Genomic DNA, 22,236 nt, shown 5'->3' with positions numbered 1-22,236 from the left:
TGCCCTTCCAAGCAACCCTGGTTGTGTGGTGCTTTGAACCTCCAGGATGACAGTCAATATGCCTCTGAATACTACTTGACGGGGAGTTCTATTGCTCTCATGTCCCATAGCTGGCTTCCCATAGGCAGCTAGTTAGCCACCATGGAAAACAGGATGCTGTAGTGTAGGCCTTTGGTCTCGTGCAGCCGGGCTTTTTAATGTTATCAATACATTTTGAAGGGTGTAGTGCAGTTGGGGGGGGGAGTTTATGAAGAAGAGGCACAAGATGGATGAGTAAAGGGATTCTCTTGCTCAAGATGAAGAAAATAGGCAAAATGAACTGAAAATGGCATTTTACTGCAGAGAAGTTTGAGTTCGACTACATTATCTATTAAAATGCTTTATATGCTCTTACATGTTTTTCGATGTTCTATATGATTTTTAAATGTTTTTATTTTATTTTAAATTGTATTTAATAAATATTGCAAATACAATGTCTAACTCTACCCCACGGACCTGTGGCAGCGAGGGGTTGAACCTGGATCCTTAGTATAGGTACTATTACTAAATTTCCTTTTCCCCCTTTCATGTTAAAATTTAAAACACACACAGGCTGCAATCCAATACATGTCTACTCAGAAGTAAGCTCCATTGGGTTCAACAGGACTTACTTCCAGGTAAATGTGTTACAGGATTGCTGCCTAAGCATCGGGCCCCTCTGATGGGGATGATTTGCAGTAGCCCTTATTTAGGAATGCACATTCCTGTTCCTTAACTAGACTGCACCTGCAAGTGCAAGTAAGGAAATCTAGCACAAAGAGGAAATTAGGAACCAACCCTACCCCACGGACCTATGGCGAGCCAGCCTGCACAAACACCCGCCCAGCGTAGAAGAAGACAAGAGAGCGCCGTGGCAGGCATCCGAGACTATACACGGCGGAGCCTGTGGTCTTTCTCGCATTCCACAGATGCAAGAACAGAAGGGCAGTGGAAGGATTTTGCCCCACTGCGGCGCGTCTCTACCAGCTGCGACGAAAACGAGCGGCCTCCCAGCATTAATTCCTCCCCTTCACGGGGTGACGAGATCCGAGCGCGACGGGGAGGAGCCATTTGCGGCTTTCCCTTCGAAGAAGCGAGGCTTTCCGGGTGGAAGGAAAGCTAGAGGGATAGGAGAGAGAGCAAGGGGGAATGAGGTTGGCAGGGGAGCAGAGAGCATCTTCCTCCGATGGACGCGTGAGCTGAGGCGGTGGAGTTTTTTTCTCTGGCAGAGAGGGGACGGCAAAGATGGGCTCTCAGGACGTGCTTAGGGAGACCACCAGATTGGCCTCTTTCAGCGCCCTCTTGCAGGTATCCGCCCGCGGAAGGTGGGAATGGGCGGAGGCAAGGGGTGCTCTGCAAGAGCTTCGTTCTGCCGCTGAACTTCTCCTTGGTAGCTCATTTCTAGAAAAAGCGGAGGCTGTCTATATCCAATCCTCTCGCTTCAGTGGATTAGACTTGGATGCCTCTTCTCACAGTTACAGCTGCCTGAATTGTTCACTTCTGTACAAGAGAGATTGCCCGACGCGTTCGCTATTCATCCCTCAGTCAAACTAAGCCAGACGCTGGAGCTTGTTTTTTCCCTTTATGTCCTTCCTTCCATATTTCCAGCTCCAAGCTGTTTTACATGTATCTTAACACTCAACTTCCGCACTCAGTCTCTCCCTAAACGGACATGACTGGAATGTGCACACATGTCTTTTGTGTCTATGTCCACCTTTTCAGAAAAACATTTGCTTTTGTGGCATAATTGTGGTTGTAGAATGAACGGTGAGTGATCTTTTTCTAAATCAGACGCTTGGCATATCTCCTTAGAAATGAGGAAATTATGCTATGCATAATATTGTCATGTATGGTGACTGATCATACCACAAGAATGTATTTTACCATGACCGCATTCACACCATACATTTATTCCACTTTAAACAGTCATGGTTTCCCCCAAAGAATCCTGGGAAGTGTAATTTGTGAAGGGTGCTGAGAGTTGTTAGGAGACTCCTGTTCTCACAGAGCTACAATTTCCAGAGAGTTCCCTGGGAATTGTAGCTCTGTGAGGAGAATAGGAGTCCCGCCTCATGGTCAGTTTCCTCCCCTATGGTCAGCTTTATCTATCCTAGAACTAAGACCAGGGTTCAAATCCCCACACAGCCATGAAGCTCACCTGGTGACCTTGAGCTAGTCAGTGCCTCTCAGCCTCAGAGGAAGGCAATGGTAAACCACCTCTGAATCCCGTTTACCATGAAAGCCCTATTCATAAGGTCGCCATAAGTCGGAATTGACTTGAAGGCAGTCCATTTCATTTTCAAGCATGACTGTATGGGAGTAAATCCCATTGAACTCAGTAAGTATGCAAATGATCAAATGTGCCCTGCCCTCCCCTCCTGTCACCTCCCTCCCATTACCTCCCTCCCATCACCTCCCTTTTGCCCCTTCCCTCCCCCTTCCTTCACCCTCCCCCTCTCCTTCCAATCCCCTTCTTCCCCCTCCCCTCCCCCTCCTTCTCCCCTCTCCCCCCTTTTTCCTTCCCTCTACTCTCCCCTCCCCCTCCCCCCATGGTCAGTTTTACCTATCCTAGCCATGATTGCACAGGAGTAAGTCCCACTGAACTCAATAAACAGGAAAATGAACAGACCTGCCTTTCCCCTCCTCTCCTCTCCTGCCCTCTCCAGGCTTCCCTCCCCATGGTCACTTTTACCTAACCTAAGCATAATTGCACAGGAGTAAATCCCACTGAACTCTATAAACATGCAAATGATCAATCCATTCTCAGCAAACTTGCACAGGATCCCATTTCTTACCTCCCGGACTAAAAAGCAGGGACATTCACTAATAGGCAAAAAACCTTGCGGTTTAAGAATGTACCTTTAGCCAACAAATATTTCTATCAGATTTTTAAAAATGTAAATATACTGCCTTCAAGTCGATTCTGACTTATGGCGACCCTATGAATATGGTTTTCATGAGGCTGAGAGGCAGTGACTGGCCCAAGGTCACCCAGTGAGCTTCATGGCTATGTGGGGATTCGAATCCTGGTCTCTCAGGTCGTAGTCCAACACCTTAACCACTACACCAGACTGGCATTGGGCAGTTATAGTGAATGCACCAGGAGAACAGACCTCCTCTCTGAGATACTGTACTGTGCTACAAATTTGTAAAAATGCAAACACAATTTGGATTGATCTTTCACAGTGCAATCCACTTCCTGTGTAGTTTGGAAGAATCTGAAAGTCCAGAACATCCACAGAGTCAGAGTTTGTAGTTAGACTGGGCAGAAACATTTTCATAAGATGAAAAACTGAAATGAATACCCATGTTTGAGTGGTAGGTAACTCAATGTGTGTGAGTGTGATGGAGCCATTAATTCATTTTAATGAGACTAAGTGTAGGTTTAGCATGTTTGTAATAAGATAGAATTGAATGAAAGAGAGACTCATTATTTTATTATTATTTTTAAAAAATCACGGATTTTTATCCACTCTGTGATAAACATTTCCTCCTTGCCTGCTGTATATTAAAACAAACCCTGATGTGCTTCTAAGTGATGTATTAGTAGTGTTATGCCTAGTTTGGTCCTCAGGGGGATCGGCATCGTATTTATATAGTTGTGCTGTCTATGTGGCTGTCTTCCCATCCTTAGAATGATTATACAAGAGAAGATTTACTCGTGTTTCCCTGAGGCAGTTCCAGCTATGCTGCTGGCTATACTCTAGGTCAGAGCATGGGAAGCCAGTGTTGAGTTCACCTGTAATGGTAAATCATGAGTTAAACCCTGATCTTATGTTCCCTCACCTCGTCCCACGTGGCTGGGAGGATGACTTCTGATGAGTTTAGTTTTGCTTTTAAAAAATCTTGGCTTAGAGTTACCTATGAAACAGAGAACTTGGTTTAAAACAAACAGTGTGAGTTTCATAACCCTTGATTTGAAGTTGGCTTGTTCACAAACTAACAATAAGAAGAGCTCTGCTGGATCAGGCCAACCCCGGCTGTAGTCTAGCACCCTGTTCTCGTAGTGGCCAACGACATGTCTATCGGAACTGTTGTTTGCTTTAAGCCAGGTCCCCTGGTTTTTATGTAATACTAAACCGAGAGGCTTTAAAAACAAATCTAAACTTGACAGAAGGAAAGTGGCGAGTGCATGAGCCCAACTCTTTGCTCAGGTTCCTGGAGGGCTGTCTGTGCTAAACCGTGGCTTAGCATTCTGTGTGAGCTATGTAGAGGAATCCTATGAACCTTGTAGGAGGGACAAAGCTGAGGATTGAAACAATCTGCATTTATAAGTCAGATAGGTAAAGCTACAAATATTGTAATGGATTGTTCTACCAGTTTGCAGATGGTAAGCAAAGCAGTGGCATCAGAAGTTTGATGTTAGTGTTTATTTATTTATTTATTGCACTTGTATACCGCCCCATAGCCAAAGCTTTCTGGGCGGTTTACAGCAATCAAAAACATTAAAACAAATATACAATTTAAAACACATATTTTAAAAACAATTTAAAACACAATTTAAAAATGTAAAACAATTTAAAACACATGCTAAAATGCCTGGGAGAAGAGGAAAGTCTTGACCTGGCACCGAAAAGATAACAGTGTTGGCGCCAGGCGCACCTTGTCAGCAAGGTCATTCCATAATTTGGGGGCCACCACTGAGAAGGCCCTCTCCCTTCTTGCCACCCTCCAAGCTTCCCTTGGAGTAGGCACCCGGAGGAGGGCCTTTGATCTTGACCGTAGTGTACGGGTGGGTTCATATCGGGAGAGGCGTTCCATCAGGTATTGTGGTCCCAAGTCGTGTAAGGCTTTATAGGTCAAAACCAGCACCTTGAATCGAGCTCAGAAACATACAGGCAGCCAATGCAAGCGGGCCAGAATCGGTTTTATATGTTCGGACCGTCTGGTCCCTGTTACCAATCTGGTCGCTGCATTTTGCACAAGCTGCAGTTTCCGAACCGTCTTCAAAGGCAGCCCCACGTAGGGTGCATTGCAGTAATCTAATTTGGAGGTTACCAGAGCATGGACAACTGAAGCCAGGTTATCCCTGTCTAGATAGGGACGTAGTTGGGCCACCAACCAAAGTTGGTAGAAGGCACTCCGTGCCACCAAGGCTACCTGAGCCTCAAGTGACAGAGATGGTTCTAGGAGAAACCCCAAGCTACGAACCTGCTCCTTCATGGGGAGTGCAACCCCATCCAGGACAGGTTGGACATCCACCATCCGATCAGAAGAACCACCCACTAGCAGCATCTCAGTCTTGTCTGGATTGAGCCTCAGTTTATTAGCCCTCATCCAGTCCATTGTCACAGCCAGGCACCGGTTCAGCACATTGACAGCCTCACCTGAAGAAGATGAAAAGGATAAATAGAGCTGCATGTCATCAGCATACTGATGGCAACACATTCCAAAGCTCTGGATGACTGCACCCAACGGTTTCATGTAGATGTTGAACAGCATGGGGGACAGAACTGACCCCTGCAGAACCCCATACTGGAGAGTCGAGGGTGCCGAATAATGTTCCCCAAGCACCACCTTCTGGAGGCGACCTGCCACGTAGGAGCGGAACAACCACCATGCAGTTCCTCCCACTCCCAACTCAGCCAGTCTTCCCAGAAGGATACCATGGTCGATGGTATTGAAAGCCGCTGAGAGATCAAGGAGAATCAACAGAGTCACACTCCCCCATCTCTCTCCTGACAAAGGTCATCATACAGGGCGACCAAGGCTGTTTCCATGCCCAAACCAGGCCTGAAACCCGACTGAAATGGATCCAGATAATCGATCTCATCCAAGAGTGTCTGGAGCTGGCCTGCTACCACTCGTTCCAGGACCTTGCCCAGGAATGGAACATTTGCTACCAGCCTATAGTTATTAAGATTTTCTGGGTCCATGGAGGGTCTCTTCAGGAGCGGTCTCACTACTGCCTCTTTCAGGCAGCCAGGGACCACCCCCTCCCGCAGAGAGGCATTAATCACTTCCCTGGCCCAGCTGGCTGTTCCATCCCTGCCAGGGCTGTGGAGTCGGTACGCCAAACCTTCGACTCCGACTCTGACTCCTCTATTTTTCTACTGTCCGACTCTGACTCCACCCAAAATTGTTTCCAACTCCACAGCCCTGAAAGGGCTGTAAATGTCTTTTTAAATTGGAAGCTCTCATAGGAGCATTTTTATCACTGCCTGAATATGCGCTGATCTTGGCATCACAGCATTTGTCTCCATCTGGGTCCTGTGTCATACACTAACACACAAAATGTTTTCCATCTTGAGTTATGGTGAAATGCTCAACTACAGCTGACTTCATGGGAAGCTTCTTTGACATTTTGAATTTATATTTTAAAAAATTTGTCAATCAAAATTTATTTTGAAGCCAGGGTCGGTACATTTTTACCGACTCCGACTCCACCCAAAATTGTTTTCGACTCCACGACTCCGACTCCACAGCCCTGATCCCTGATAGCTGCCATACTATTCTAGATACTGTAGAATTTAAATGCCTGTGATCTTCTTACTAGGTCACGTGAACCACTTTCATTTCATAATGAAACTAACATACAGTATAATAATCTTAATAATGTTTGTAGTGTGTTCAAAGTATTCAAAGTCTATTGTATTTCTCATCAGTGTATGTTGTTTTACTAATCTGTACAGTGGCTGTGTAAAGTAAGCAGCAGAGGTATACTGCTGATTGAGGCTGAGGGTGAGAAAATTAATGGTTTGTCTAGCAGCCAGAGTGTATGCAAATTTACCTGGCTGTAAGCACAGCAAATTTAAATTATTAGAATAGTTATAGATCTCTATGAAATTATTGAAATTATTATTATCATCAACAACAACATTTATTACCCCCCTTGACCGAAAGGTCCCAGGGTGGGTTACATTAAATTTAAAATACAACATTAAAAACAATTAAAAACAGCCTTCTAGACATTTAATAAGTGGAAGCTAATTACATTCTGTTCAGTTAGGCTTACTCTCACATAATTGCACTTAGGGGTCTAACACTGCAATGCTATACATGTCAACTCGGAAATAAGCTCCTTTTACATCAGTAGGATTTGCTCTCAGGTAAGTTTGCATAGATAACAGCCTTAATGAGTGTGGCTGAGGCCAGATTTGTACTCAAGTCCTTAACTTATACTATTAGCAGCTAAATTAGTCTGTGAACCTGATTTTGTTTATATGGTTTAAAAGTTACCGTAGATTGATTTTCTGTTTCTGTCTTTTTGTACAGATACTGTTCCGGCTAATTACATTTGGGTTAAATGCTTTTACTCTACGATACGTATCAAAAGAAATCATTGGCCTTGTGAATGTAAGGTAATAAATGATAATCTTTCTTCTAACGTGTGACTGATTAATGAATCCAAATTATGGCAGTTTGTCTCAATACATTCTATTTGATTTCTTTGTAAACCTGGACAATGAAAAAGTAAATTACTCCATTTCACTTTCTGGTTCTTGGCAGGATGCTGTAAAAATGTTTTGAACTGTTCAGTTGAATTAAAGTCTAGCATGTTGTCTAAATGCATATTTGAATTTGTGATTCAGTTTCTTGGATAAATGAATTTTCTTCCTCTAGTATGTAAATCTAGTATGATAGCCGGTATAGAGAACAAGTCTTATGAGGAAAGGTTGAAGGAACTTGGCATGTTCAGTCTGGTGAAGAGAAGGCCGAGGGGTGACATGATTGCACTCTTTAAGTACCTGAAGGGCTGTCACATAGAGGAGGGTACAGATTTGTTCTCTGCTGCCCCAGAGGGTAGGACTAGGTCTAATGGTTTTAAGTTGCAGGAGCGTAGATTCAGATTGGACATTAGAAGGAACTTCTTGACAGTAAGGGCAGTTTGGCAATGGAACCGACTGCCTAGGGAGGTGGTGGAATCCCCTTCGCTGGATGTCTTCAAGCAGAGGCTGGACAGCTATCTGCGGGAGATGCTCTAGCTGTGGATTTCCTGCTGTGAGCAGGGGTTGGACTCGATGGCCTACAAGGCCCCTTCCAACTCTATGATTCTATAATTCTATAGAAGTTATTGAGAGTGTTGTGTTTAAGTGGTAGTTTCTGATATTCAGGGATTTTTAGCTTTTCTTGAAATGCCGATTTTGAAGAATGCTGCTTTCTCATTATCTTAATCTTTTTTAAAATAACTGTTGTTGCATATTAAAAACTAGGCTTACTTGTATGCTATCCTTTTGTAAGGTTTCCTCTCTTCTTTCAACATGGCAGAAATCTTGAAATGCCTATAGAAGAATTCCCAGACTTCTAGTGCTACACATCGATCTTTAGCTAAAAAATACAATGTGGAGTGAACTGTGAATGCATTACTGTAATTTTGTGCCAGCTATGGTTGCTCCAGGACAAAATTACCCCTAAAAAAACTGTTATTAACGTGTGCCCAGGACTTCTGAAAACAATGGAAACTCTTAAATGAATATTATGATTTTATTTTTATTTACTACATCCGTAGCTTGCCTTTCTCTATAAATCAACGCAAAGTGCATTACAGTCACACAAAATTGTTTTTGTGTTTTAAAATTTGTATGTTTGTTTTTATTTTTAATTGCTGTAAACCGCTCAGAGAGCTTCGGCTATGGGGCATTATATAAATGTAATAAATAAATAAATAAATAAATTACAATTACACATAAAGATTTTAAAATGTACAACACTATACGATTACTTTGTTCATGTACTTCAGTGTGTATTCTGTGTTCTTTATTAGGATATTTAGCAGATTATTCCTACATATGGGACAGGGTTCGGAGAAACCCATGTGCCCACACAAAGCACTTCCAAATGGGAAGAGGGTGTTTGATTTTCGCAGATTCCACCTTCCCCTCACAACTTCATTGCATCCCCCCATCCAACATCATGGTAGCCATTTACACCTCATGGGATACCATTCCAGAGTGTCTTTGAAGGGTGGGTGGGTATAGGCCTCTGAAAGGGGGACCTGAAAGATCCTGGGCACATAGCACTTGATTCCCTGGTATGATGTTCATAGTTTTTTCAGTAGGTCTGTGCCAGAATGAATGAAACATGCTTAGCGGAAATCATTGTTTTCTAGTGAGTTATTTGTCTGAAGAGTATTGTACAGTTGCTACAAAACTGCTAAAACATTTGTCTGCTTGAGACAGCAGTTCAGTGTTGTATTTGATGATCCAGTTACTATGGCTCATCATTTATATGGGGACTGCAAAATTTAGATTGGTTCTTAATCCAGCCTTCTGTGCTGTGTATTACTGGAAGCTTTTGCCTCATTGATAGTTAACTGTGTGCTGTAATTACTCTTTTTCCCCCCTTTTTCAAAAATTTAGGTTGATGCTGCTTTATTCTACAGTTGTTTTCTTAGCCAGAGAGGCATTCCGCAGAGCTTGTCTGAGTGGAAGTACAAGGAGAAACTGGACCAAAACATTTAATCTTTTGTGGATAACGTACGTTTAAATGATATAATGGAATGCTCAAATTAAAAAATGAAGCCCACTCTGTTAACCCCCCTCCATTTCTCCTCTGTCTAAGCACAGGGTCAAAAATGAAATACTAGCATCCTAATTAGTTCTGGCAAGAGTTGCTCCACCTGTCATCCTGGAGATCATTCTTTCATTTTTCAAAGAGCCAAAAGGAGATGGAGAAGATGCAGCTGCTATGCTCCACCTGCTCTAGAAAGCTTTATTCTACAGCAGGCAGTGGAGAAATATAGAATGCGTGGTCCGTTGGCTGCATTTTCTCATCCGGCGTCATACATTTTAAAGGAACAGATAGATACCTGGAATGATAGGTGGTGATTCTACTTTCAGCCTGTAGCTCTTTTTATGTTCTCAGGCAACATAACAGGATTTAAACTTTCTGTTTAATTTCTCTGAGTTTTGCTTGTACTTTTGAAAACCCAGAACAGCCTTTTATTTCAACTCATGACTGAGTCAAAGAGAAGGCAGCTTAGTTTATGGTTTAGTTAAGGTAGGATAGGAAAAATAACTTAGTCACCTATCTAAACTGCAAATGAAATATTTGAGCTTATCTGCAGTGCTACGTTTCTGGGAATTTAACTCAGTTTCATGATAATCTAATGCATATATTAACTGCTGTGTGTCTATGAAGCACAGTTGGAGATTGATATAGATTCTGAGACAGTGTGCAAAAAGCCCCCCTATGTTGGGAGTGTATATTTCCTGAGCAATCAAATACATGTATAGAGATCTTAAGACTGCTGATGAATTTCCCATTCGTTCTGAGGGTTAGTGTAGGTAACCCAGAAGTGCCCTATAGATATAGGGAAAACATATTTTTGATTTTATCTGGACTCCTAGCTTACAAGACATTGAACTTAACCCACTTTTAAAGATTGCAGAGAAAACGACACCATGTGGAATTGTCTAAAGGGTTCATTTTTTCAACTTTCGTAGAGTCCCCTTGGGGGTGTGTTGGTCTGTATTCCTGGGCTGGATCTGGCTAGATATACTTGAAGTACCTGATGAAAATGCTGTTCCTCACTACAAGTTTGGAGTAGTTGCCTTTGGTCTTTCTGCTGTGATTGAACTCCTAGGTGAACCTTTCTGGGTTTTAGCCCAAGTACACTTATTTGTAAGGCTAAAGGTAAGTAAATCATATGCAGCAATTGCTATTCTTGTTTGGTTTTTAATTAATAATGTGGATAAGGTATGTATGAACTAATGAATGAAGCAGTAAATCGTTAAAAAAATGGTTTGTTTGTTTTTTGAGAGAGAACTAGTTTCATTTTTAATTTGGAGACCGTGATGTTCAATAGTAAAACCATTTTTGTTTGCCTTGCATCACTGTCTGATATAAAGTAGTGATTCATAGAGCAGTATTAACCATAGAAAGCTGGTGTAAATTAAGATGGCATAAATTATGCTGGCTTAATTTATCCCGATTCCAAATTCCATTCAGGATGAATTTGACACCAGTGGCAAAGTTCCAGCGGGTTGCTAGGTCATATGACTGAGCTGAAAGGGGTTTGGAATAGGTGTTAGTATCTCTGCCATGTCACGCCCCTGCTGTGCCCCCTTTTTAGCACTTATGCTGGTATAAATTACATCGGTTTAATTTCCACTGCCTGAGCAGGGCTGAGGGACTTACTCTAGCATAGCCCCGGCTGAGCCCTGACTCAGGTAGGAAAGCCCAAGATCTGCCAATTCCAATCTCTCTCATCCTAGTGGATCTTGGGTTTGGATTGCACTGTTAGAGGTTGACCTAAACACATTGGACATGATTTATTAAACCATGGCTTAACATTATGTGTGAACCCTGCCCAGCAACTTAACTATGGTTTGTTTACTTCCAACAAACCATGAACTGAAGCTGTTGTAGGCTTATGAACCTTGTTTGCTTAAACTATGGCTTGGTGTTATGAGCTAGCCCAGCATGGGTACTTAACTGTGCCTTGTTTTGTCATACCAGTCCAGACACTCACCAACTACAAAGTCATGATGCAAGAGTAGCTGGAAAACAAACTATGTTTTGTTTGTTCATCTGTGGGACAATTCGTGGTTAACTTGTGGTTTAAACCATGGCTTAAAGAAACCATGGGCTAGTGTTATGTACAAACTAGCCTGTTGTCTGTGTTTGCACATAATGCTAAATAATAAATTAACATTATGTGCATGAGCAGCGCCCTTCCTCCCATGCAGCCTGGAGGAGGAATTTGGAAGCTTTTGCTTCACACTTTCTTAACTACAGATTGCCATGTTGTTTGGACCCAGAACTTTGATTAGCATTAACAATGTTTATTTTAAACAAATCAGTTTGTCAGTCTTGATGATCTGACAAACCATGGCTGAAATGAAATTTCCAGACTCCTCCAAGTTGCACAAGAGGGGGGAGCTTGTGAACTGATGGCTCACTTTGGCCCATTTCTGGTTGTGTATGTCATGCTAAACTTTAACCATTATGTAAGTTGGCTTAGTTGCAGAGACTGTTATCACTATTTATAGTTAAGCATTCTTAGAAATATTTGAAAGATAGCATCTGATAATCACAGGATTTTTGAAGCCACCACATGTAATGGTTAGGAATGTAGTGTATATGCTTTAACATGGCTTTTAAATATTTTTTGCAGGTAATTGCTGAGAGTCTCTCAATCATTTGCAAATGTTTTATAACAGTTATTCTAGTAGTTATGTATCCTCACTGGGGGCTTTACATCTTTTCTTTGGCCCAGGTATGATTTCTACCATTCTTATTGGTATTTCTTGAATCTGTTACAAGAATTTTAGTTCAGGAACTTGACATTACTTTGAATGTCTGTTGTAGTCCATGCTACAAGTACTTCTATCCTGGCAGCCTAATATAACTGAGTTTGGGGGCATAGCCATACATAAATGACCTTGTCTTTTTTAAAATTAAGAGTGTACATAAATAGTCTTTCTCTAGATTAACCTACAGTATGTAGTATTTCTCTAGACCCACACTGCCTTATGTTTCATTTACTTTGGCAGTGAATCTGTTTAAATTGTAAATGGCAATTGGGGGGAGGGTTATGCCATTTTATTAAAACTTTCCCCCCTTAATGGCAAGGTCTCATGTTTTCATACATAATATTATACATGTCTTGTATAGTTATTGGGCAGATCACTTCAACTTTAGTTGTACTTCAGTTAAGCATATAAGGAAAATGGTATCTTGGACTTTTAATTTGCAATCCTGTACCACCTATCTTGGTGTAAATCCCCCCTGAATTCAGAGGGACTTATTACTAAGTAGACATATATATATACTTGTGCTGTTAATTTGGGGGGAGGGGAAATGACAAGAAGCAAAGCTGATTTCTTTCTGGTCCAATTAAAGCCCCCACAAACACTGGTGTGGAAAGGATTATGAAGGGGGTTGAAATGAAAATCCTCTCATTTTTTAGAACTTTGTAAAAGCATTAATTAAATAGGAGTTGCATTAATTTGCATTAGTCATAAAGATAAAAATGCAAAGAAGAAACTAGGATTGCAATAGATAAGCTTAGCATCATAGCGCGTGTTTTGGATGTTAGTAAACAGTATTTTGACTTCTTAGCAACTGTTTGTAGCCTAATGCTTTAATTTAGACCTGGCACTTACTTAAAGGGTTTGTGAGAACTGGCAGAACCACATGTGTTCTGTTTTATGAGTTCTGCAGTTTGACAAGTTCCAGCAGTCTGGAAAAACTCTCATTGCAATTTAGGCAGCCCCCACATGGAGGCACTGTTTTTTGCAAACAGTGCCAGTGTTGTGAGGCTATAAACATGGCAGCTGCCATCATGTCTAAACTGGGCCTGAGTACTTGTCATTTGAATTGTGCTGGTTTTTCTTTTGTTGCTGTTGGTGGAAATGTTGCAATAAACTGTATGTCGTGTAACTAATGAGATTTTGCTCTTGCAGCTTCTGTATACCAGCATTCTGGTATTGTGCTACATAATGTATTTCATGAAGTTTTTGGGTTCTCCTGAAGCAACCAAAAAATCATTTCCAGTTACTCAAATTATATCTGTTTTACCTAATTTTGGGCAAGATGAGGTAAGTAAAAGAGCTTTATGTTAAACACTAATTGGACATAATTTTGGCACAAGAAAAACTTATTATCATATCCAACTATTATCCAAGTAATTCCTATAGTGAACATGATTTGTGGCCATTAAATCAATCATTTTTCATGTTTCTTTGGTTGTTTCCCCCCCATTATATTGTCTGGAAAAAATGTTCAGTGATTCCATTCATACACTTCGATTATACAACAATTGCATTTATAAATGTGGTACCCAATATGGGAAAATGAATAAAATCCCATACCTCAGATTATCTATATACAGATTTGATTCATTGGTTTTCATGTACTACCTTTGATTCTGGTAGTTCATAAAGGAAATATTTCTATGGTGCAAGGAGGCGGGAAATAAACAGGCCAGACACATGTATGGGGTAAACTAGGGCCACTTTATTAACTACAACTTAAGAACATTTGAACACAAGAACTTATAAATCTCTGACTTCTAAAATGCATAGGGAATTGAAACGTGCAGGAAATCCATTAATCCTTGTCAGGCTCTTAAGCCTGTTATGCCTGGGTGAGCCTACCCCGCAGGGAGTCAAGCTGGCCATGCTTCCAGCTCTTTCCCCCTGCCACACCCTTCAGGTGTGGAGGTCTTCCTGATTTGCGCCCTCCTGAAGCCCCATAACTCCAGGTGAGTGACACAGTTTAGCCTCAACAGTGTCCATACCCTGCCCCACAAGGTCCCACAGCCCTGTGTGCAAGTCTCTGGGATAACTGTTCATCTGAAAAGTGCCTCAGGTTACTCACCGCTTGTACTCCTCTCTTCCCTTTCCCACACACACCTGCCACAGGAGGAGAACAAGTCTCAACTTAGTCCTTCTTCCCCCACCTGGCCCAAATGGCCTCTTTCAGTCCCCTATGTAGGTCTTCTAATAAAAGGTCATTCCCTAAATCGGAAAGGTGAACCCCATCATCTCTATAGAGCTCTTCCCTGTAATGCTTGAACTCTGGATGAGGAATTATTCAATCACCGACTTTCAGCAATGCCAGCCTGAGCTCTCTATTAACTTTCCTGCCCGCCTTATCTAATGCCCTAGGATTCCCATACCCCTCCAAACTCGCCTAGGGAAAATATTAAACCATAAAATAACCACCCCAGGCCATCTTTGTCTTATCAATTCCAAATCCTTCAACTCCTGTAGAATGAGGGCCTTTCTTTTCAACAGACAGAGGTCATTGCCACCAGCATGTATAATTAGTATTTGTGGTGTTAATCTGACCTCACCTTGGTGAAAGAAAAGAGGCAAAAGCCTATCCCAAGTTAACCCTCTTCGGCCCAACCATTGGACCACTGCCATCTGGCTGCATCCCAGCTGGGTCCCCAGCCTAGAGCACTGTGCCCTACGACTGGCCCAGAATATGGCCGGTGATGAGAACCCGAAGGCGTACACTTCCATCCCAGCCACCTGCAAGAAAAGGAACAATATAGTCAATGTTTGGCCTAGTACTTCTGTGCTTTCCCACCCTTCATGGGCCGAACATAAGCCTTATAGGCTGCTGACTTCCATCTGCCGATGCTCTGTATGACATACGGTGGCATACCAGTCTTTGCAGGCGTTGAAGCTGCCCCAATCCGAAATGAGTGGGTACTGAAATCAGTGGGGGTCACGCTCAGGCCCACCAGGGCCCTCTTAGTCACGGCCCAAAATTGAAACTTGGTCAGTGGCCGGCCATCCTCATGGCAAAAAAGGTATCCTGGGGTATCACCCCTGTATGCCCAGTATTTTTTCAGCGCCTTTACTGGACATATGTCTCCTTCTGTAGATGGCCCCAAAACCACCACAGATCCCCTCCTTTTCTGGTCTGTCTTGGACCATTGAACTCAAAGCTGTACCCCCTGACGTATGAATGAAATATCCTTGAACTGCAGCGCCTGATCTGACAGGTCAGCTCTCAAACCCGCTACCAATTCCCCTATTCTAAATCCTCAAAAAAAGGCTGTCAATGCAGCCTCATGGAATAACACAGCCTCATACGGAGTAGTGCATAATTTATTCCACTGTTGCCTCATCCCCCTAAGTAAACTTGGTGAGATGGGCACCCTCTGATCCTGTGTCCTGGAGCGCTCCCTCAACCACCCCTCCATCATTTTCTTAATGCGGAAATCTACTGAAGTATCTTGTACCCCTTCCATCTTAGCTATAAAGGCTAAACCCTCCAACTTGCCTCTTAATGAGCCTACAGATAATTCTCGTGCCCACAAGCATACACTGTACTCCATCAGCTGGTCCACTTCAATGAACCATGCCTGTGGCCACCCCTTACCTGCTCTAAATTCTGCAAATTCCTTACCTGCCCTGTCATAGGCTGTTCGAGTACTGGGTGCAACGGCTAACCTCATGGCTCTCTCAGCTTCACTCCTCCAATCTCCCACAGCTCCGCTGGCATTGGGTCTGGATGCTCCTGAGCCCAGAAAGCTAACTTTCAAAACCTGTCCATGTGACAAAGCGTCAGCTATGCCATTATCCAAACCCAGCACATGTTGTGCCCTGAAAACAATATTGAACCGCAGGCACTGCAGCGTGAAAGCCCTAACCAATACCATAAGCCTGGAATTTCGGGATGTTAGCGTATTGATCACTTGGACTGTGGCCTGCTTGTCACACCAGAAGTGTACCACTTTATTTACAAGGACCTTTGGCCACAAGTATACAGCCACTACGATGGGAAAGAACTCTAGGAAAGTTAAATCCCAAGTCATCCCTTCCTGATGCCAAAATACAGGCCGCTGTGCAGTACACCACCTCTCCCTTAAAATAACTCCAAAGCCACATGCACCTGCTGCGTCTGATGACACTTGTAACTCAGCTTTTAACAACAGGTCATCTCTCCAAAACGAAACCCCATTGAAATGATCCAAAAATTCCAGCTAAACACCGAGATCCAAACGGATCTCAGCTGTCACCCTCCATCTATGATGTGGTGCCGTCAAACCCCTCATGGCATCACAAAGGCTTCTGATAAACGCTCTGCCTGGGGCCACTACATGACACGCAAAATTAAGAGGTCCTACTAATTCCTGTAATTCTCTCAATGTAACTTTCTTAGCTGACTGTACCAGTTGAATCTTATTCCTCAGTGATGACAATGTATCCTCTGGCAACCGTTAGACTGCATAACTGTATCTAATTCAATCCCTAAAAAGGTCAGAAGGGAACTAGGCCCCTCCGTCTTCTCTGGAGCCAAAGGCACCCCCAACTCCTTAGCCATCTCACTAAATTCCTTCATCAAATGCACACATGCACTCGAGCCTTTACGCCCAACAAACATAAAATTATCCAAGTAGTGAACTATCTCTGTCTGCCTACTCACAGCCCACTCCAAGAATGAACTAAAACACTCGAACGTGGCACAAGATATAGAGCAACCCATAGGAAGGGCCCTATCAGTGTAATACTGCCCTTTATAATAATAAAAGCCTAATAAATCAAAATCCTTTGGATGAACTGGAAGGAGGTAGAAGCCCGACTTGATGTTTTGGGCAGCGAACCGATCGCACCGACTGCACTGTGATCTGGTGTTAGGTGGCCAAGCTGCGATCAGCTGTTGTGTGGCCGCCCCACAGCTGATCTCAGGCTCTAGCAGCAGCCGGGAAGAAACAGCCCAGGAAAAGCGGCTGGAAGAAAAAGGCCGGAAGTGGCTTCATGCTCTTCTTCCTGCCCCTCACGCAAAAGCGCTCCCGCCCAGACCCCTTTTTGGTGCCGGACGGAGAGGAGTGGAATTTCCAATAAAGCAGCCTCTATTCACCAATTACTGATAGTGTCTCTTCACAATTTGCCATATATAATGTAACAAAAACATTTGTGGAATTTTGTGACAAGCAAAAAATGAGGTGCTGGTACTCCGTACTGGTGAATACTGTCACCAAAAAAAGCACTGCCAATATTTCTTATATTACACTTAGGAGTCTCCATCAGATAATTTGTCTTAGTGGGCATTTTCATTTTACGTGGGGAAAAACAGTCTTCTATTTAGCATTTAGCATTTCCAACAATTATAATGGCTTCTAAATATATATACTTATATTTCACATTTCACTATTTAGATATTAAAGACCCATGTAGCTGACATTTTAAAAACGTTCTCTTAGAATGTTAAACATGGTAGTTATTTATTTTCCCCAATTCTGTTTCTTTACCAATATCTTGCTGCCATTTTATCATGTGCAGTATAATTTCTTCTTACACGTTCCATAATATTGCATTATTTCTACAAGTCAAAGCAAAAATATTTGAAAGTAGCCAACTCCTAATGATCTTTGGTACTTTAAGCCAAAACTATAGTCTTACCTAGAAAGAGATTAACAACTGTTCTGCTTAAATTAGTATTTCAGCTATAAAAATATACCATACAGTTATTTTGATTCTGAATCATCCCCAATATTTTGGTTGTATAAGTGTTGTATATATTTCTAAAAGATGACTTAGATAAACTGAAGATGCTGACTAGTCTAATGCATAATACATTCAGTAGATTGTGGAGTAGAGATTATAAATTTAATATAGTTAAATCCATGCATGAGAAGAAACAAAGGAACAGTTTTTCAGTCTCAGTCACTGAATATATTAAGGTGCAAACAGTCTTCTAATGAAACATGGCATTTCTCAGTTTGCATAAAGTTTATAAAACTACTGTGAAATACTTCAGAGAGGAAAAGGCTGAGATGGAATGAACTACTGTTAACTAACCTTTTTGAGTAAGAATACAATTTCAGCTACTCTTAATGTTAGATTTAATTTTTTCTTTGTGGATTTCTTTTTATATAACCCATGTATTACATTTAGAACTCCAAAGATTGTTCTGTCTTTTAGAGTGGTAGGTATATTTGTCCCTTTTGTCTATAGCTGGGCCTAGCTAAATCTTTCTTAGTGGGAATTGTACAGCAGAGAAGTAAAAGAAAATCTTAATAGTAATTTGTGATAAAAAGCAGCATGCTTGACAATAAGGTGAAAAAGTGTAAATTAGCTTAAATGGCAATAAAGTATAGCCATTTTTGGTTATATCACTAGAAATTGTGGCAAACAATTTTACTACTTTTGAAGGAAACAGTGCAATAGACATCATATTAGAAGGAATTTCTGTGTTCTGTACAATAAATAATGGTTCATACAATTGGATTTCCTCTGAGTGGGCATGCATTGCATAAATTGTTCTGTATTCTTTCTGACACCTTATTTTATGTTTTGTAAGACAAATTAATATTATTAATATTCTGATTAAGGATTTATTAAAAGCAGGCCTGCACATGTGTCAAGTCTGAACTGGTCTTACCTGAAGCAGTTTAATCAAGATAGCTAAGGGTGCAATCCAACTACTATTTACTCCGTGCTGAGGGGAGGTGGATGTGGTGGACCCCTGGCTGAGTTGGCAGGGTCCTGGCTCCGCTGCAGAAGCCCCTCATCCCAGCTCGGAGAGGGGACTTAGGCAACATCCAACTCATGTTCAGAGTGCTCCTGCAGGTCCCAATCCGGGCCTAAGTTACGCTGGGAAAAAGATTGGTCTAAGAAAGTAATTACAATGGAAGTGTATGGAGAGCGCTTACTCCCTGGTAGGGGTATTCGTGGGAGCCAGCTTTTGTTTTCCAGTCTGTGCGCACAGCTCCCAGCTGAACCCACATGCAGCCATCCCAGAAGCTCCTAAACGGGTATTGGATGCCACGGACCTTCCCGCTGGTTCCTCCTTTGCCCGCACCCCATACGCTAGCTTCCCATGAGTTGGATTGCTCTGGTGGTCAGCTAAAGGAATTTGATGTGCTATCTGCTAACGTAATATAAAACAGAGTATAAAGACAAGGTAGTTGATCTGTGCCTCTCCAGATGTTGTTGGACTCTTAATGCCTATCAGCCCCAGCCAACATGGCCGTTTGTCAGGAATGATGGAACTCCAACAATACCTTGTGACTGATTAAGCCCTGTATGAGAATTTTCTTTAAACACACTCTTGTGTATGGAAAGTCATAAGCTCCACTTCTTAACTTAAATGTAAAGGTCACCCAGTTCAGAAAAGGATTCATTCCTTACTGATAATTAGGTACACGGAAATATTTATAAAATAATATGTTTCTGAAACCAAGCTATTTGGATTACTTTCCTTGACTAGCAAAATAGCATTACGTTACTGCAGGATTACATTAACATCTTAGATTATATGTTTGAATTAGTTTACAGTAATAATTACAAAATTAATTAAACTGTACAGATCTCAATCATGCAAGCAAAGAGTTTTCCAGTAAACCTTCAAATTTAATATTGGCAATTTGCCTTTTTATATCTTTCTATAACAATGCAGCTACAGAATATTTGTAATCATTACATGCTTCTCTTTTATGTAATAACTTAATTACAGTTGATATAATAAAATGCAAGCTTAATTAAAACTATCTCCGAAGTAAAGCATAATTGCCACAAAAATAGAGAGAGATCAAATATCAATATACAGTTACCATTTTGAAAAGCATACTTGGGATACAAACTAAATAGATCATATTTTAATCTTGACAATATGTGACATCCTGGCACGGTATCAAGGCATAATTTGCCAACTAAAGCAATTTAAATAACTTTACCTTAGAAAGGTGTCGGCTTACAGATGTGATGTGTATCTGGTTCGCTTATCAGAAAGCTGAAGCTTGCTGTTCTGAGGTATGTGTATGAGGAGTAACTGTTTCTCTTGACAAGGTCAAGTAAAATTATGCTCTAATTGTGCAGGGAGATCTGTGACATTCTGGCCATAGTGTAGCTGCCCTGGGCCAAAGCAAGCTTGTACAGCCTGAGCAGAGAACAAAAAAGTTATTAAGCTTGTAATGATGAATAGCCAACTCCAGTTATAGGCTTCTGAAGGAGGATAGCATTGTATGAACTGATGCTCCATGGATGCCGTTCTACTGCAGTTGCTGTGATGTAGCATCTCCCCAAAGTGCTGCTGTGAACACAGAAATCACAGTAGGAGTTTACATGTGAAGGTGAAGCTCATGAAGTCCAACATAATCTTTGTACCTGGAGTAAGTTGGGAAGTTCCATGTCAACGCTGTTCATCTGTGTGAACCAGTCATCGCTTAGTAGCATGCATGGCGTACACAGCTGACAGGGTATCTTTCTCTCTTTACTTACGAGTATTAATCCCTTAAATACACCACAGTAATTGTGTATCTATTTACATTTCAGGAATTTGTTAATTGGAAAGAAGCTAGATTGACCTGGAGTTTCTTTAAGCAGTCATTCCTGAAACAGGTTTTAACAGAGGGTGAGTATGTTACCCTCTTCAGCTTGAATTCAGCCCCCCTCTCCTAACCTCCCCATAACACTCATCGCTGCTTCTTTTGCAATTTCCAGAATTATTGTTCATATGGGTTGAGCTAGACAGCTGTCTTTCTCTAAGTATAATTATGTATGGATTAGTCCTTATAAATATATGCTGTGGTTTTACTGTAAAACCCTCCAATATCTACTGCATGCATATCAGAATCCTGTCATTATGGTGAAATGATTACATGGTATGTCTATGATATCTCTTATTAGTATGGTCACAAAGTGATACAAATGGCACTTACAGCCTTCTGTAACAGTATATTAGCAGCTCAAAATTATCATAAACTTTGTATTATAAGAACAAAGTAAAATTGCGAGTTCAATAGTTTATTGGTTTAGGTCATACATTGGGTAAAAATAATAATTGATCCGATGTCTCCAAAAAAGCTGCTGTTTTTTTCCCCTCCTGCTTTCCCCCTCACACATCTGTCTCCTGAGATAGTGCTCAGGTAGTTCCTAGGGTCCTAGTATCACAGCTTCAGACCCTCTAGCATTAAAGCCATTATATTTTTATTTATTTTATTTATTGTTTGATTTGTATCCCACCCTTCCTCCCAGCAGGAGCCCAAATTATATTATTCATGTTGTTTGGATCTAACTTTCCAACTTCCTTTGTCTTGTCCTGTTAGCAGTAAGCTTACAAATATCTATTGCTCCAAAGTAATAGATGACTTAACCCCCCCCCTCTCTCTCTGTGTGTGTGTGTGGGGGGGGGCAAGCATTAGGAAAAAAATTCTAATGGTAAGAGCTGTTCCATAGGGAAATGCACTATCTCAGGTGGTGGTAGACTCTTTTACGCTGGAGGTCATTAAGCAGAGGCTGGATGGTTATCTGTCAAAGATGCTGGATTTGTATCTTGTGTTAGCACTGTGCTGAATATGCCTCCTATATTTTTTCTGCAATTCTTCACCAATTAATAAGAAAAGAAACTTCATTTGAAAATAATAAAAAAGGAGATAAACTTTCGGTAAATTTTTTATGGGTGGGATGCAGGCTTTTTGTTGCACTTACCTTTATTTCAAGGTGGCTGAAGTATGTTTTATGAGTATCCTTTCTCTTATTCTATATTCTGTAGCCTTCTCAGGTGCCTGCACTCTCTGAAATCACCATGACATCCTCAGCTGGGCTTTCTTGTAAGGAGGGTGGACAGGCTGCCTACTGTGTGCCTGACAAGTCTTCATTTTTTAAAGAACTGTTGAATTTTTACTTTTAGAGAAATCTGTATGGAAATATTTTTTTAAAAAAGGTTAAAGGAAGGTGTTCCATTAACAACAAAATCAGCAAGTGCAGTGTTCTTAGGTGCTCAGTAGCCAAGCTCATCGCCTGATTCTAAGTTAAAGCTCGGGGGAAGATGTCATGTGGTAACTTCTTCCATGAGGCACTTTCAGTGCTG

The 22,236-nt window shown here is 41.6% G+C and overlaps 1 protein-coding gene across 2 annotated transcripts in view; it reads left to right on the top strand.

The window, feature by feature from the left end:
• Positions 1-846: 846 nt before the first annotated feature.
• RFT1 (RFT1 homolog) overlaps positions 847-22,236 on the top strand; it is a 40,795-nt gene continuing 19,405 nt past the window's right edge. Inside the window, exons 1-7 of one of the 2 annotated variants that reach the window (XM_061621984.1) lie at positions 847-1,326; positions 7,234-7,319; positions 9,318-9,434; positions 10,404-10,593; positions 12,077-12,178; positions 13,368-13,502; positions 20,700-20,778. In XM_061621984.1, coding sequence (XP_061477968.1) covers positions 1,264-1,326; positions 7,234-7,319; positions 9,318-9,434; positions 10,404-10,593; positions 12,077-12,178; positions 13,368-13,502; positions 20,700-20,778 — 772 coding nt within the window. In that variant the 5' untranslated portion in view covers positions 847-1,263. Of the gene's footprint in view, positions 1,327-1,407; positions 1,786-7,233; positions 7,320-9,317; positions 9,435-10,403; positions 10,594-12,076; positions 12,179-13,367; positions 13,503-20,699; positions 20,779-22,236 lie in introns of those variants that run through there. The other variant, XM_061621983.1, reaches the window with a different exon arrangement.

Source organism: Rhineura floridana, chromosome 3, assembly GCF_030035675.1.
Source record: "Rhineura floridana isolate rRhiFlo1 chromosome 3, rRhiFlo1.hap2, whole genome shotgun sequence".
Lineage (NCBI taxonomy): Eukaryota > Metazoa > Chordata > Lepidosauria > Squamata > Rhineuridae > Rhineura > Rhineura floridana.
Note: the sequence above shows the minus strand (reverse complement) of the source record. Positions and strands in the feature narration are given on the sequence as shown.